This window comes from Balaenoptera acutorostrata, chromosome 3 (genome assembly GCF_949987535.1).
Source record: "Balaenoptera acutorostrata chromosome 3, mBalAcu1.1, whole genome shotgun sequence".
NCBI classification, from domain to species: domain Eukaryota; kingdom Metazoa; phylum Chordata; class Mammalia; order Artiodactyla; family Balaenopteridae; genus Balaenoptera; species Balaenoptera acutorostrata.
This window is the reverse complement of record NC_080066.1, coordinates 115625972-115644406: the sequence shown is the minus strand read 5'-3', so window position 1 is coordinate 115644406 and position 18435 is coordinate 115625972. Positions and strand designations below refer to the sequence as shown.

General features: G+C 38.9%; 1 protein-coding gene across 3 annotated transcripts in view; it reads right to left on the bottom strand.

Moving 5' to 3' along the window:
• Positions 1 to 18435, bottom strand: part of NPAS3 (neuronal PAS domain protein 3) — an 865587-nt gene that overhangs the window by 232669 nt on the left and 614483 nt on the right. For all 3 annotated transcript variants that reach the window (XM_057544365.1, XM_057544366.1, XM_057544367.1), the window contains one exon: positions 14694 to 14783. In XM_057544365.1, the coding sequence (XP_057400348.1) occupies positions 14694 to 14783 (90 nt within the window). The remainder of the gene's footprint in view (positions 1 to 14693; positions 14784 to 18435) is intronic.

Genomic DNA, 18435 nt, shown 5'->3' with positions numbered 1-18435 from the left:
ATCTTCAGGCCTCACCTTTACCAGGTGAGAGACACAATGAATTCCTTCAAAACTTATTTCTCTCCTTCTCCACTTCCATCTTCCAAGTCCATTCCCCAACTTCTCTCCAGCAGAAGAGAGAGAGCTATTCCTATTTATTTCCCAGGTTCATGCCCTTCACACAAAGCTTATCTTTTTGAGACCTGGGTCCAGAGATTTTCCCTTTCTCAAATCTTTAATGTATCTTTCTCTACATGCAACTTCTTGACCTAATGTTAACATCATCTAAGCTTAAAAACGAGACCCATCAAGCCCAGCTCTCCTTCAAACTACTTTCACCGTCCCCACCTTCTTTACCCTTGAACTGCCTGGCAGAGAAGCTGACATTCACTGCACTCATTGGTACCACTCGCTCAACAGCCCCCCCGAATTTTGCCTTCAGACATCATGGTGCTCCTGATGATACTCAAATCACTGGTCATCTTCTAACTGATGGACACAATGGCTGTTTTCTATCCCCATGATATTATAACTTTAGGACACTGGATCACATCCTTTTTGAAAAATCTTTCTCTGACTTTCCTAATGGCAACGTCCATGCTTCTTCTTGAGGAGGAGACTCTCCAGGTTGCCTTCTGATCATTTGTGCTTCATCTTATATGCTTCCATCTCACCCTTGGCCTGTCAGTAAATTGGGATCTTCTCAGCTGCCCCCACTCTCTCCTCCTTGGTGATCTCATCCACCTCCTTTGGGTCCCAGTACAATCTATATGCTAACCACTTCCCCAACCTGTAACTCTGAACCCAACCTCTCTCTTGAGCTCTGGAGCCTGTTTATTCAACCGATGTCCCGCAAGTTTCTCTAATGTCTCACATCTAAATTGGAACTAAGTTGTAAAAATGCATTTCCTCCCTGCTTTCCACTACATTTGATCAGTCACCAAGGCACTGATCTCACCCGAAAGAGGCCTCTCAAATCCATCCCCTTCTCTTTCTTTCCACTGATGAGCCCTATTGTAATTCTTTTTTAAAAGTCTCTTTCCTGGGCTATTTATCTGTCTTTTAATTGGAAGACTGACATCTATCTTCTAAACTTTTTTTGCCAGAATACTTTTTTTTTTTTCCTGAAGCACAGATTTATTATTTCACTTTTCCCTTTAAAACATCTGATGGTTTCCCAGGGTCTGGAAGAGAAAGTTCAATTTTTTTAGCTTCCTCTAACATCCTTTACAATATGGTCCAGTCCTAACTTTCCAGACTCATCTCTTGCCTTAAGAAATGACTTTGCAGATATGCCTCCCTTTGCCTGGAATATCACCTTCCCCTTTTCCAAGTGGAAAACGCCCATGAACACCTGACCTAAACGCCATTTCTTCGGTAAATCCTTTGCAAACTTCTCTAGGCAGAGTTAGTCATCCACACTCTCTATTCCTGTGGTTTATATAGCGCACCTCTTTATTGGAACATGTGACATTCATTATTTATTAAAAGATTTGAGGCCTACAATGTATAGGACACTGTAGCTTGGTTACCATGTCTATGACACTTTGAAGACACTGGGTCCTTGTGAGCAGGCACTATGCCTTAGTTATTAATAGCCTCAGTTTTTTTTATTATATTTTGGACACATGTGGGTCACTCAGTATTGGCTGAATGCTGGCATGCATGAGTATATATTAAATGTGTGGGGTATATCCTAGGTACTCTGGGTTTAGACCCTTATTATTTATTACTGGGCTCTGCTACTGAATTTTGGAATATTTCTAATGTTGAATATCAGAGTTTTTGAATATATATATGTAACTTTACTGATGTTTTCAGAACTTCATTTATAGACATTGGCATTGTGAGAGTAGCTGTTTTATGGTTCGGAACAGTATGGTTAATTGCTCCAAGTCTCAGCCTCTCTTAACCTTGAAAAATTCTACTTGTTAATTACCTACAACTTCCCAGAGGCAGCTAGCAATAATATAATGGTTAACAATGAGTGCTTTGGAGTAAAGTGGGATAGGTTTAAATGCTAGTTCTGCCACTTTCTAGTTGTAATACTTTGGGCAAGCTATTTAATCTCTCTGAGCCTCAGTTTTCTTATCTATAAAATGGGCATAATAATTGCACCTAACGATAGTTAGGATTATAAACTTTAATGGTAGTAAAGTGCTTAGGACAATATTTGGCACACAGTAAGGGCTTAATAAATGTTAGTTATAATTATGGTTCACTGTGAGGCTATATACATGAATAGAAAAGGTCCAGAGTGATACGAATACTTCACAGACACAGCATCAGGAGCACACAAGTCAATCACCACATAATTGTTTAGGATTCTCCACATTGTCAGTGTGTTCACACTTTTTATACTCTTAGACACCCTATGTTTGGGAAATGTAATAAATATGAATCGACTATGTTTACATGTCTAGAGTCAATAAAATCTGAATTTATCCTCAAAAATGAAACCCCCTTGCGGAAAAGAAAGTCAGTCTGTCCTTTGCATCAGCCCAGAATGAAAGGGTAACAGCTAGGTATCTGGGAGAACTACAGTTATTGACATCACTGACCTATAAACATATCCCCTTCAGCATGATATACAGCACTTCAGTACCCTTGTTTTTATATAATTGCTATTACCAAAGCCTTTCAATTTCAAGTGCTCAAACGAGAGCCATTCATATCTCAGATAGTCTGCCAACGAGGAAAACTAATTTCAAAATATTTGATCATAAAAGTTGTCCTCAGCTTCTACAGAGATAATTTAGTCAAATACTATCAGATAATCTGAAAGCAGTCTTAGCAGGAAATTGCTCGGGACTCTGCCTAAGCAGTCTCCATTTGCACTTATATAAATGTACTGAAAGTGTAGGAGACTTTGACCGCCTGCCATATGTGATTTCACTCCATAGCCTACCTACTTTACCATCAAAAGTTATATCCTTTGAAGCACTGCCAGAATCACTTTACCCCAGTAGATATGCTAGGTGTGCCCTTTAAAAGCCATATCATTTCTTTTCTACTCTGACTGGTGCAGGGTAGCATCTGCTCAACTAAATTCCTTTGAAGGTTAAAGATAAAATAGCCTACTTCCTCCAGGCTCCCCTCCCCCACCCCGACCCTGGTGCTGAGGATAAAATGCCCAGTGTTGAATGAATTTCAGAGAGCACGTTTTTTTAAAGAAGAAGGAGCCTGAGAAATCACCCCTTCACTTCACACTTAAGAAAAATTAAGATCCAGGCTTTTCGAAGGTCACTCGCCTGATCAGAAGCAGAGACAAAACCAGAGCCAGGTGACCAGAGCCAGGTCTCCAGGACCCCTGTCCAGAGGGCTTTCTCCTGCTTCTCCCAAGGCAGAACGTCTGAGAGATAAAAGGCAGGCCAAGCCAGAAACCAACAACAGAAAACACCATCAGTGGAGTGTCTTAATGTTATAAACAGAAAACTAATGCTGGGATTTCACCTCCAGAAAAACGTTTGCTTTGTACAAAGACTCGTACTTGGCATTCACTCTCCTCAGACCTGGTGACAGTTGCAGTCATTTATTACACTGTTGTGATGCCCCTAAACAGATCAAAATTAGTAACATCATGATTCAGGATTGTCTATTTTCCCCTCAGCTTGTTAATCTATGCTTCTTTTATAATTATTTTAAAAGGCACTATCTGATTTCCTGAGCACCGCCCCAGGTGTTCTCAGTGATAATGAATGGATAAACATATCATCCAATGTCAGGGAGCAGTTGTGACATTTTAAAAGTATCTTCCGTTCAACTCTTCTAATTTCAATGTATGTTACACCCAAGGTTGCAGGCTTGTGCTTTTACTAAAGAGCTGAATGAGTCCCAATCAGAGCACGATTTACTTGTCTGCTCAAGTGAAAAGGTTTTGAATGTAGTGAAATGGCACGGTCCTTTCTTGGTCTTTGCAAACCGTGTGACGTCAGTTCTAATTAATGAACTGGAAAAATTATGCTTTTTCTTTTCATAATTTCAGGGAATTGGTTCCCAGTCTACCTCTTCTTTTCCTTGAATTTGCATCTTCTGTCCTGAGGGATGTGCAGACTTTTGTAAATTCAAACAGATATGCAGACAGGACATCACAAGCACTCCTACCCTCCACTGCAAGCACTTCGACGTGACCCTGGATAACTAGAATGAACGGTCTGACCAGGTTGCAAACAACCTTCCCCTTATGCTTGGCACCTGAGGCTAGGAGATCCCCATGCTTACCAGGAGCCGTGAGCCCTGCTTGCTCTTAGAAAGTTGTCTGCCAACAGAATCTCATTTTCCACACAGTTGTTTCTGATTGATCTTCAAATGGAATGCCTCTGAACACTTTAATTTTTGTGCCTCTCACCCCTTCCTTCACTGCCCCCCCCCACTTTGATTTCGTCAAGTAGATAATGATTCTATTCATAGATACTTAAAAGCAAGAAAGGAATTCACCACTTAAAGGAACACTTCATAATACAAATAATCTTTATTTAGTCATTTTGCAATTTTGCTAGCCTCAACATTTCTTAAAACAAAGCAAGCCTGTACCTTTCATAGCAAAGAACCAGATCCTAGCTAATGCTACCATTCCTGTTTTCTGGAAACACTCCTCGGGGTCTCTGCTGTATGTAGCCAAGCACATTTTCTGCAATTTTTTTTAAGCTCCTGAAAGTATCTGGTTTAACAATTAAGGATTTTGGTTAACCAGATCTAAGCATCTAATAAAGTATGGTAGGAACAAATATCTGAAAGTCAAGACAGGCTATAGAATGATAGTAAAACTTGTGAAACCATCCCTTATGTGTCTGCTTCTTAAAGCCTTGGCTCTTTCCTAATCAAGAGGCAATTTTCTATTGTTTCCTTGGCAAAGCATTACTTAAAGGGATTACCTGTGGTTCTAAAGCAAGGCTCCTGTTGGGGAGAGAGGCCAAAAGAGAGGGGGCTGCTTGATACAAAACTTGCTTCTCTAAAACCTAGAAGAAAAGCTAAACACAGTCTATGACTCTTTACATGACACCCAAATGCTATTACGGACATACTTCTGAGGTCTACCAGAACGCCACACTTGGCTCATAGGTATTCTTTGTTATCTCTGCCAAGGGCCCTGCCTTGCCCTAAAAACATCCAATCTCAAACAGCTTTTTTCTTTCCCAGGGATAACTTCTTTCTGCATACATTCTTTTGCTCTCAAAAAGTTTGCATAGTTCTTGAAAGTAATAGATTTAATCTGCCAGCACATTCGAAATCAACAGCATCAGAGGAAGTTTTTGTCTTATTATTGAATGTGGTAAATGTGCAGTTGTAGGAGGCTGAAAAGGGGAGGAGACACCAAAGGAAAACCTGGTTTGCTGTTTTAGTGAATAATTTGGGAAGTTATTTACATCCGTAGATAAGAGTGCAGAAGGCAAAAAAACCAAATCAGAAAGAAATCAATTTTATACATTTATATATGTATAGAGGCGTGTGAATAGACATCTATTTACACAAATACACATCAAAAGATGCTCTGAATCATTGGAACAACTGCTATCAGTCTCTTTAAAAATGACTATTTAGGAAAAAGAGATTGCACCTCTGGACTGTCATCCAAAGGGGGCAGACGGAATAAGAAGGATAAAAAGCCACATGGCATTTGTTGTCTAAAACCAGCATAAGTTTTCAGGTTATCAGCCTAGTTCTAGAACTTATGCAAAAACCTAAAGTCGAGTTCCTTATTATATTCCAACCGAAATTATCACTGAAATTGTTGCTATGTCACTCCTGTCATGAAACCCATGTCTTCTTATGTAAGAGCTAAAACCCAATACAGATTGAATGTATGTGTGTAGAAATGAAATTTGGAATTCGCATGAATTTAATGATTTTATGACCTTCTTCCCAGGAGGTCAAGTTATTTCTTATTCTTCATTTGAGCAGTTTGCCGTCACTCATCACTCTCCTAGGGGCCAGGCTAACTGAGGAAGGCTTAGGTGTAGAGGTATTATTTTGCATATATTGCCTATATAAGCACCACATTATAGAAATTATCTTTACTTTCCAACTTTACATAATAAAATAAGCCATTAAGTTAATACCATATAGAAAATACTGCTTGTCAGGCAAAGAAATGTACATTGCTTTCCAGAAAACTGGGGACATTACATTGCCAATGCCTGCATGAATAATACATGGGTTAATTCAGAAAAACACCATTTCATTATTTTAAAATGAATAAATTACGGACTTAGAAGGATGACTAAATTTTCTTCTCCATCTTACTTTTGCTTAGTGCTCTACTTTAAAAATGAATATGAAAAAACCATTTCATCCACACAAATAAAACAAGCTAATGCCTCAAAAAGTATTTTTTTCTGACTTTAGACTTCTTGATCCCACAAAATGAAGACACTGCATTTTCTTTTTTCTCTTCATCATATTACCTCCAGAAATTAAGACGCAATATAAAAAGTCTTCAAATTATACATTTGAAAAAGGTGAGCCTACCTTTTATTGTCTTGTGATTCTGTGATTCAGTCTAACTAGAAAAGCCCTTTTTGCATACTGACATTCTGTTTTAGCCTCAATGCCTGATAAAACATGTTCAAAGGAATAAATAAAAAGAATATAATTCTCACGTATGATGACTCAAATTTCTTTCATTTTCTTTCGGAGATTTTGGTTTACTCTGAAGGCCTGTTAAACATCAGTTCCATTTGGGAACTGATGAAAGCATGGAAGAGAGAAAGCAATGCACCAGTAATAAGAAATTAATTTGGAGTTAAAATAAGTAAAACATTCCCATGCAGTGCATTTAGGCTGAGCATAAAGTGACAGCCAGCAGATTATTCTACCGATTTCTAATGCTGGAAATTCGGGTGGCATTTACTAGCATAACCTTTCAACTCTGAGCACATCAATAGAGGCCGACAGTGGCTTGAAATATGATTCCTTGCAGATAGCATATCCTCATTCATCTGACTGTGCTGCTCTGTGCTCCATTGCACAAACAGCGTCTCACCCACTTCTGAGAGGACACTAATAAAAAAGGCATCAATTTTCAGCTCTAGTACTACTGTGATCTCTTTATATGTTCGACATCCAACATTAAATTAAAATGCTGTTATAAATCCTACTTTCTGAATCTGGAATGAGTGTTGGGTTTTTGTCGCATGAGACTGCAGCAAATCTTGTCAAAAGCAAGGAAGCACGTCTTGTTCACTCAGAATTAATGTTGTGGATGAAAGAAGGAGGTAAAAGGGGTTGAATATGGTGAACTGAGGGTGTCAGAGCTGGTGGGGACTGTAGCTTCAGGGTGCCAACCCGGGCAGGGTATTTGCCGCTTTCAAGAAATGGCTAATCGAGAATTGTAATGATCAAGGACAAGCTGTGTGGCAGGAAGATTACTGATAAATAAAGAGACAGGCACACATCCCCATCCACATATACCAACAGAAATATTTTAAGCATAAAAAAATTGTCAATTATTCCTCTCTGGCAGAAACATGTTTTCCAAACACCAGTGGTCCTGATGAAGCCTCGTGGATTCCATCAGATTTCTGCCACAGAGGCTGCCACGACAATTCAAAGCTCAACAGCCCACTGTGACGTGCTCTCTGGGGCTTATGTCTGTATTAAATAATTTTAAAGTTACAAGAGAAATACCTAGAATTACTGGATGGTGAGGGAACAACATTATTAGAAACTAAATGGTATGGAGTCAAACAGTTTCAGAAGCTTTCTGTGTAAACATTGTAGGGGAGGAACAAAAAAATCCCTTGCAAGAACAAGGCAGAAAGAAACCGGCTAGCTTTTTCCATTTTGCTAAGGACGGCAACATACTATAGAAGAACAGGAGGGAATTTTTCTACTCTTTCTGATAAAAAGATCCCCGCTCATATAGGTTATCACCTAGAACTCTGTAAACTAAATAGTAATAAGGGTTTCCACAAAGATCCGGCGTGCAGAGCTGCCACGTTCTTCAGCCTGGCTCGTTCATAATTATGGATGAAATAAAGAGGTGTGTTTGCCTATTTGGGAGGGTGGGGTGGAAGGAATAGGGGAAAGAGCGAGCAGTTCAATATCTGGATCGAACAGAGGAACTTTTTCCCCCAAGGATCCTGCCGGGAGGAACCTTGACATGCACAAAGTCAGAACGTAGACAAAGTTGTCCTGGTGAGAACGATAAGGTCACCCGTGGGATTGCTGAGATTATCTCTGTCAAGCATTCGGACAGCATGCAGTCAAATGATGCATCATGCAGTCATTTTCGGGGGGGGGAAATCAATTTCTTCACCAGGTCGCTATTTGCTTTTCAAAGTGCCCTTGTAGGCCTTCACCACCAAGCATTTATCAATTTAAATGCTGTAAATTGATAATGTGCCACCGTGCCTTGTCCTGTTTCTGAATTATTTTGATACTTATTTTTTCTCAATAGTCTCTAAACCTTCAGAGCTTCCACATTCAAAAGGGCATTTTTCTTTGTTACACAAGAAGTGATGAACTTTTTACGATTAGCACAGGAGAAAAATGCAGACTTGCTGAGGTTAAAAACCAACAATAACAAGCTGCAGAAAATGATACATTTTTCTTTTTTAAAAAAATTAAGGCATGCCTACTTGACTGACTTTAAAAGCGGGGGGGGGGGGCGCCAAGCAATATTTGGAGAGCTGTGTGTATTCGTTTATTGAAGGAACCCCTGTTATCCTAGTGTTGCATCAATTTCATACACCAACTGAAAAAATGCTAACACTTGGCTCCATTATTATAAGCCCTCTGCTGTGTTGAAATAATACTTGTTTTGTCTTTATACTCTAGCTGTCTAGGATGTGATGATGCCAAACAAGAGTAATAACTTGTAAGCTAATATCTTCTTTTTTTTTACCCTGCTAAATATATATATCTATATATATCTATATATATATCTTTTACAAGCATGGAAGCGAAAAGTATTAACCACATACTAACCTCAACTTGATTTGCATTGAAAAACATAGAATGGGAGAGTTGAGGCTTGCACTATGGAAAAGCAAAAGAAAGACATGGCAGTTGCAAAGCATCTTTAACCTCTAGTGATTTATTGGCCCTCAGCCAATTTATCAGGGGAATCTAATTCTTCTTTATTATTCAAATAAACCACATTTGGCACCATGGTTCCCTTTCAGAATAGCTTCACAAATAGACTGAGCTCTGTCATTTATTTGACCTTGTACTTGTGTGCTGTAGCTGTAATTTTATTTGCCATTCTATATAACAAATGCAGAGAAACCTAAAATATGGAGATGAACAACAGGATGGGGAAAGGAGTTTATGGTAAATATATCTGCATGGCTTTAAAAAAAAAGACAAAATTTAAAATGACCATCTACCCCTTTTCGCCTTCACCTCTACTAGCTCTTATAGCTGCAGCCACCCTACCCCTTTCAGCAAGCTGCCTTGAACCAAGCCAATGTGTAACCTTGTAGATAGCATATCTACAAGGTAGACAGCTACCTTCCAGCTGGCTTACGATGGCAAGGAAGTATCTTCTAGCAGGATGGGGACTTCGTGAGAAGAAAGAAGTGACTCATATGCAAGCTGGGCACTGGAGGCCATGGGGGGTAATTAGTGTATATTTCAAGAGAGGGCTTAATCGGCTCTAGGGTATTTCCTCATGGTATCACAATGTAAAAATCTGTTAATTTCCCAGTCTGCTCTAGGACCCATTATGTTTTAAACAGAACTCTGTGTTAACTTGAGAACAGTTTGCTGGCATAGATGTGCATCAGAATCATCATCTCTCCCTCCAATTTCAAGATAAAATGTTTTCAGAAGATAAGAGTCCATTTTTATCCTCTGGTTAACTGAGACCCATGTCCTCTGCCTCTGGCAAATAAAATGTTGAGTTTCTCATCAGCATTTAAAAGAAAGTGCAGGATTTGAGTATGGATTAGGGAAAGCTGATTCAAAAGCACATAAACCATCAAACTAGTCAATGCTATTGTAAGTCCTGGATGCCAGAACATCATTCTCAAGATGATCTTTGGCATACCAACATCTGAGAGGAGAAGAATCTTCTGCCAGCTTATGCGATTGGCGATATGTGTGTTCATGGGTCATTATAGCCTTGTTCTGAATGTGGACTCCAATGGAAGCAAATCGATATGTCATAATCCATATATTAGCCTCCACAGAAATTGTACTTGAGATTTATTTTAATATTTCAGTCCCAGAAGAACTTTCCTTTCCTTAAGAAGTGATACTTCCTTATTTTTATTTATTTATTTTTTTCAATGCACCCTCTAGCTGGGCTCAAGCCCTGAATCACATGAGCATGTTGGGACAATGGCTGCCCTTTGAAGCAATGGGCTTGGCGGTTTACCAAGAACAAGTGTATTTACTGTTTTCTCATACCATTGAGTAACCCACTGTGCAGAACATTCTGTGGTGAACATTAAAAATGTTCAGCATCAGTTGGATAAAGTATTGGATTTAGAAAATGTCTACTGTAAGAACCTGGGTGTCAGGTGATATAAAAACTACAACTACCATGCTGGGTATCTAGTTGTTAAAAACAGGGTATACACTGTTAGAACATAATTGACTGTTACTGGAATACTGGGAGGTTGGTTGTTAAAACAATGGCCATCACTGAGAGAAGCCCAGGCATTCTGAACATTGTGCGACTGTTATTTTTTTTTAACTTTTTATTTTATATTGGAGTATAGCTGATTAACAATGTTGTGATAGCTTCAGGTACACAGCAAAGCAATTCAGCCATACATTCCTTATTTTTGATGGTTGGCTATAGTTGGCTATGTTTCTCTTTTTGCTTTGGTTGCCAGGAAGCTCATAGGTAAATTTGACACTTTATCAGACCATTTATATCCCTTCTTATAAGCCTTTATTGTGTTCTCCTACTATGTGGTAACAGATTACCTACTTTTATCTTTTTTTCCCTTAGACCCTAGTTCTATTTTGCCATTACTTTTTATTGTATATGTTTATGTAAGCTATTTCCTTTTTGGAAAGAGGAGGCTATAAACCAACAAATAAATATTTCTATAAGCTTTAAATCCTATATGGAAGTAGAAATGCTTTTTATTTACCATATAAAGTCTCTTTTGGATTCTTTGGTGACTGAGCCCCTTAACACATTGAAAGAGGTTTCGTAAAAGCTGGCTACACATCATTGCCGCATTTTCAGTATTAGGGAAACCACTCTGTTTTCTTTCTTCATTTTTGCTTTTGCCTTTTCCATTTTAAGTAAAGAGCAGAGTTGTCTTTAGCAGCTCTGGACACCATCACCAGATATAAGAAGCCATTTAATCTCCAAGCAAACCAAACTCAGCAAAGATATTTGGGATTCTTCCTTTAAGATAAGGCCTCATAATGAGTACCTAGGAGTAATTTGACCCAGGGATGCAAGTCAACAGTGCATTTTTCTACAACCTGAAACCATATCTTGGGTGTTAAATGATTATCTCTGGCAAAGTCAAAGGGCCGCTGAAGATGTATCATCATAGAACGCTTCATTCGCATCATCATGACAATATGAAAATAATTAGAGACAATAAGTGGCAAGCACACATCCTAGACACCCGGAGTTCCATCCAGTAAAAACCTGCTCTGGCTGTCTCTATATTCATGCTACACAACTGAGCTGGGTAGAAGTTTCTCTACTTAGGTTTCTCATGAGCCAAAAAAGAATCCTAATTCTTTCTTGAGAACATAAGCCGTTTCAAAGCCACCATATTTATTTACATGTTGAAAGAAAATAAAACTGAGAAAGATACATCTTGAGAGTTACAAATGCAGACGCGGCTATGCTCTAACAAAATGACACGTTCGCAATATTCTTCAACAATTTCACTGGATACATATTTGATGATACAGTTACACATTTTCTTGATTTAATGGCACTGTTTAAAAAGGAAAGAAGGGGCAATAACTATATAGGTTCCTTATCACTGTCTAGAATTTGATGGAAGAACCACTGAGTCAAAGATGTAGGACAAAAGCAGAGTGTTTGCTTTGCATTTAATTAAGGATGTGTGTGTGTGTGTGTGTGTGTGTATGTGTGTGTGTGTGTGTGTGTATGTGTGTGTGTGTGTGTAAAAGATTAAGGAGGTACTTAATTGAATAACTTTGAGTACATTTACACTGTATGTCACCAGTGAGCAGCCCGTACCCCATAACTGAAAGAAGGCACTGAAGAAACTTGGGAAGAGTTATGTCTCAGGACCCCCAACTGCCCTTTTAGAACTTAGAACATTAATTGGGTTGGAAAACCTTTCCCAAAGTTTTAGCATAGATCTTTCCCCTCATTCTTTGGGCATTTCAAAACACACCAGGCCCTATCAGATTATTTCCATGTTAACCCAGAACTATTTCTAAATTTGTTTTGAACTCCAAATACACTCATTGGTGTATGCAAAAATCACTTCGTAGTGATTTACCCTTCATCATTTCAGTTGCATAACGCCTGCAGATGAAGACTTCTGTCCCCTACCACGTGGCCTCTACCTGCGCATTGGACCCTTTGTGGCGACACTGGACACAACCTCCACAGAGGTTGTGGCCAGCCCATTGTGGCCAGCGTCTGCCCCTGGGCGAGTCAAGATGCTGACTATTTTGATATGCACTTTACAACCCATCCCATGCAAAGGTGGGGAAGTACTGCACAGAAGTTGCCAGCTACTGTACCATGTCTGCACAGCTGCTTTATTCTACGGAAACCTCAATGATTTGCCACAGATTTTAGGAAAAGACTGACTTGACGCCACAGTAGAGAAGCAGTGGAATCTATTGCTTTTAAGGAGAAAGCAGCACAGGGTTAAAGCCAAATTTTTCTTGAACAGATGATATTTCAGATGGCCACACTATTCCAGATGCATCAATTTCCTTGAAAATCCAATCCATATATGTGCATATGCTGTGCTGGCAGGAGGACTGACTGAAATGGCCAAAACCCAAGAGCTAATATTCTTTTGGCCAGAATAATGCAATTATTATTTTCCTAGCTATCAGTCTAAGCATACAGAGCCATCTGTTATGCAAAGCAAACGTACACATCTCAATTACAGAAAATGCAGTTGCCTTGACAGAATTTGGATTACACCACTAACCAGGGCTGTAAAATGTGTTTTGAGCTAGTATATAATGGATGCTTTTCGGGAGTTCCCTAATTAGCATTTACCTGCTTAAACTAATTATTCATCCTTCTTCTTCACTGGCTTATTGAACTTTGTTGGATAGTCTGCACAAAACAGATGAATACGGGCATTGCAGAACAACAAACAGTGGGGTTTCCAGTTCTGTACAGTATTAATATGGTGGCGCACCAATTTCAACACTGGAGATTCTCAGTTCTAGGTCCCAGACGGATTAAGACAAGGCTTACAGTCTATTAAAAGCCATTAGAAAACCAGAGATTTCAACAAGACGCACGAATACTAGGATCGAGTTGACGGTAGCCCAGCTTCTATCATTTGGTTTGCTCAAGTTTACATAAAATAGAATTGCTAGATACACTACAGCCAATAGCTTGCATGTCCTTCAAGGAAGAGCTAATGGCCCCCTGCTTGGATTCTCAAAAGCAAATAATTAAATTTGGCAGTGTTTCTCCTCCTCCCCCAACCCTCCTCAAATGCCAGATATGTCTCTCTATTATTTCCCAATGTCTTTCTTGATTTAGCTATTACCCAGCAAACTCACTAATGGCCAAAATGTTCCAACCATGCTGGCTTTCTCCTTAGAGCAGTGCCAACTCTCAGAAGCCATGAGTTTAGGGTGAGTCCTGCCTAAGAGGAGAGAGACAAATCTTATCTCCATCTTTAGCTCAAAGGGGAAACTGAATGAGAAGTAGATTATCCAGCTTGGCAGATCATCACATACATACAAAATCCCTCCCACCGAGGTTGTGTTTTTCTCGTGCCAAACCACCAGATGAAAAGGGTCAAGCTCAGCCAATCACCTGTGTGGGCACAGATACCCAGATGTTTAGCATTTTTATGGAGAAAACATCTGGATAATTAGTGGAACTGCAAACTTTCCTTCAGGGTATTTTGGCATTCTGTAGCTGCAGCCTGTGTCTGGGAATCCAACGAAAGTCAAATTTTTGTGTTCCAGGGGAATGTCAAGAACTGACATCTAGGATTCTTTCCCTTGCCCCATCTGCCTCCATCTTCTTTTCTTTTCACCTCTGACAGACACATGTGGGTAATTAAACCGCAAATAATGAAAGATTATCCTATTTTATGAAATTGTCTTTCCGCATTAGGAAATATTTGCAAAGGCAGCAAAATACGTCCTTGCAGGAACCCTCCCTGCAACACATCTTAATGGTCTCTTTCAGCATTTCTTGACTCCAAATGACTCCCTGTCATTGTGTCAGCTCCCAGGACAATGCAGGGTCCTCCATAAACATCCAGTAATAGGACACAAGGGAAGCACTATTAGTGTGTCCCTCTCCTACCGGGCACAGAGGTTTCAAAGTTCAAAACAACCAAGGGAAGAAACTTCATTTGTTCTCAATAAATTAATAATGATCCTTGGAGGGTGGGGAGAGGGACTAAAGTTTTGAGCACAGGTTGATTCTGAACATTCCGAACTGACATACAATTTTCTCATTGACTTCGTGATCAGAGTCAGGTAGAGCCATTAAAGAATAAATTGGATAATTCACGCTAAAGAGAGTATCTGCTGAAGAAGGAAAGGCATGAGGCTGAAGGAGCCTTCACAATTGCTGTCAAGAATCAAATTGTTTTACTTACTTGCGAGAGGCCTAGGTAGATGGAGACTGTTTCAGAAATGTACAAAAATTTTCCTTCTTGATTTAGTGCAAATACAAAGCCATCCAGGGACTGCAGAAAAAATAAATATATAAATAGGTTAATAAGTATATATTGTGGGGATTTAGTTAATAAGGCATCTGATACAAAGCAACACATAACCAAATTTAAGACCATTTTTTCCTTCATGCTTAACAGCAGTCCTAAGATCTTTACTGCATTATACATGAACAAATGAAAGGTCTGAATTAAGACCACAAGCTCTCCCTTATTCCAGGGACTTCCTTATGTCTCTGTCATTTTGATCAAGATGCATTACATTTATGTATAAAATCAGGTCATGTTGATTTTATGAGATATTGCCTTTATTTTTTTGGATTCAGTAGTTACTGAGATTAAATCAGCATGATTATTAAATAGCTGAACAGGAATGAAAATTGTAATGGAATAAGAGAAAAAAAAGAGTTCTTATATGAAGAGTAAGTAAAATCACCACTTGAGCTCCTATGGACATCCATAATTTGCTAATTAATAAAGGATTATGCTCTCCTCACTCCCAGTGCCTATTGTGTTAGAACCAATAGGGCAAGTCAATATATTATGGGTGAATGTTTACAGGCTGAAGCCTTACAAACTGTAATCCTTGTTTTGCAAAACTCTGTATTAAAGTTTTATTGTGATAGATCTAGTTTCTACTACAACTCCTGAAATGGAAAGAAAAGAAGAAGAGGGGGTGGGGGAGGAGGAAGAAGGACACTGCACATCATCTGTAACTCCTGAAACCTTAGTCTACTTTTCAAAGGGAGGGCTTCATTTTCAGTTTGATGAATGGTGTAAATCATCATGGGCTCCAACTGCGAGATACCACTCAAACTGAGAATAAATTTGTTTCAACTTCTTGCAATCCAAGTGCATTTTATACGTTCCATCATCCTCACGTCTTGTGTTTTGCTTTATTTATTTATTTTTAACCAGGTAGGTTGCACAAGCATTGCTTGCCCAGAGAAAGAAGTTTTAAAGATTAGTGGTATTTACAAAGGCTGTGAATTTGGAAATACAGGGAATCCTCATTGGGAACAAGGTATGTGGCAACATTAAACTAATGACATAATTTTTAAATATAGAAAGGTGGAAGAAGCATGTAAAATTCAGGTAGAAAAATACACTGCCTCAAATCTCAGGAATAATTTCAGTCTCTTAAAATACTGAACTTTTTCAGAGTTATATATGTATAACATACATATATATGTATTTAATATATATGTATATATTAAATACATGTATTTATATATATGTATGTATCTCTATGGGAATATGTGTTTGTGTGTGTGAGCATGAAATTTGGATTCCATGCTTCCTGATCCTTTTTCACAGCCCCACTGGTCAGAAACTATGGGTAGCACCCAACCACCTCCTCTGATTTAGTGGCTTCTGAAAACAATTCAAAAGTCACATTGTATTGCTCCCCATAAAAGCAAATTACACGATAGACAAGGTTTTGGTCAAGACAGTACAACAATAAGAGCTTACATTTATTAATTAGCTTACATTTATTATGTACTAAGCAGTTTGCATGTATTGTCTCTTTTAATTTTCACAAGCACCATTTGAGGTAATTATATTATTATCCACATTTTACATACAAGGAAATTGAGGCTTAGCGAAGTTAGGCAATATGCCTGACCCTAGCAAGTGATGAAGTTACGATTCAAACTCAGACAGTCAGACTCATTCACTATACTGCCTTGCCTTCCACTAAAAATAAAGATCCTCTACTGGATACGAGTACATTAATGAGAAGATAAATTGGATAGCATTTCTGAAGTTAAAATATTTGTATTAAGAGGCAGCCTGTAATTTCTTAAAAATCATCCCTTGTTTTTGAATGATTTGTTCCAATGATAGAATCCTACCATTAGGAGACAAATGAGAAACGGGATGACAAGAGAGTTCATAAGTCACTTCCACAAGAGGTCACCTGGTTACCTTTGCTCTGTAACATCTCCCTGGAAGCATCTAGAGGACAGGGAACAAAACACTGTCTAAGAGAACTGGACTCCTTATCTTTGACAAAACTGTCAAACCCTCTGGAGCCTTGTGAGAGCCAAACTTTCAAGCTTCAGGTGTGGTGCAATGGTAGCTTACTTGGAACCAAAAGTGCAAAAGGATAGAAGTTTCCTTTGTAGAAGTTTGGGAAGCATCTCATTTCAACACGTCTTCACCTCAAGCAAGACATCTCCTAAGGATGACTCATGAGGATTAAGACTCCCTCTTTTGACCTTCCCCAGGGAGAGAAGGGCCTGGTTAGGTTTTCCATTCAACCTAAGAGCCATGGTCTGGTATATAATCACAGAGAGCTGTGCAAGCCATCTTCTCAAACCCTAAAATGCCACTATCAGATTAGAGGGACACACAGAGAGAGATCACAAGAGAACTTCTATGAAGACAAGTGACAATCAGAAAGCTAAATGAAAGCAGAAGAAAGGATTAATGGAGATGGCACAGAGATGACCCCCTGTAGTCTAAACTCTCATTTTTCAAGTGAGGAAATGTCAGCACAGAGAGGCTAAGTGGCTGGGTAAGACCATACAGCCAGCTAGTGGCAGAGCCAGGATTAAATATGCCGCCTCCCACAGCATTATTAAAGCACTGATGATATTGTATCATCCTGGTCGGCTTATTCAACTCCCAAGGAGACTGAATTTCTCAACAGCGAGGCAATGTCTTATTTATCTTTAGCCAACACTTAACAATTGTTCAACTAAGACTTAGTAAATCCAACTCTACCTCCAAGCCCAAAGCTCTTTCCCTTACATCACACATGCTAGAATTGAGTAAGAGAAATGGCAATTATTTCCTCCAGGAGTTCTGTTTATGGAGGTATTAGATTATTTGCAGATTCTGATGCCACAGATGTCTAACATAGTCTGGGATAGCTCCTGACATTTGGAAGATCAGAGTTAGACTGGATCCTTTCATAGTCTTCCAAAATACCCAGTGCTATTCATTTGCCACGGACACGCATCCTTTACTTTCTCACTGAAAGGGATTATGATTTTTTTTTTAAAGTAGGTTCATATCTCATGTATTTACTAAAATACTAGAGGAAGTTTGGGCACCATTGCAGGGAAAAGGAATATCTGGAGGCTAAACATCTGATACTATTAAGCAGTGGCAATCTAAGAACTGGCCAGTTTTGTTTGGCAAAAACAGAAGCTTCGACACATGTTCCAATTTCCTGGTGAGATTAAAATGAGGCTATGTCTACATGACTCAAAGCATCCAGTCAATTCAATTAAAAATAGCCAATTTGGTGGGGGGAAGAAACAACTAGTCAGATTAGTTGTTTGTCATTGCAAAGATAAACAAAACAAGTCAGTTAACCATATTTTTCACTTTTATGCTTATCATTTCAGTCAATTATATCTATAGTATGAGATGAAGATCAATAACTCGGTTATAATTACGTTTCAAATAAAGAATGGAATATGAAACCAGGTCTCCAGCAGGTTGGCAAGGTCGCTCTTCGCATAGCCTTCTGATTCAGGGTCATCCCTGTCTATAGTTAGCTGTATTTTGCTGCTTAGAAAAATTTTAAGAGTAGCATCAATATTGGTTTAATGTGGGTGTCTTAAATTTTAAAAGGTGGGAGGAGGAAGGAAACATTCAATTAGTTAGTCTTGGGAACCGAATACGATTAATCTGAAAGTTTGGTGGAAATTTA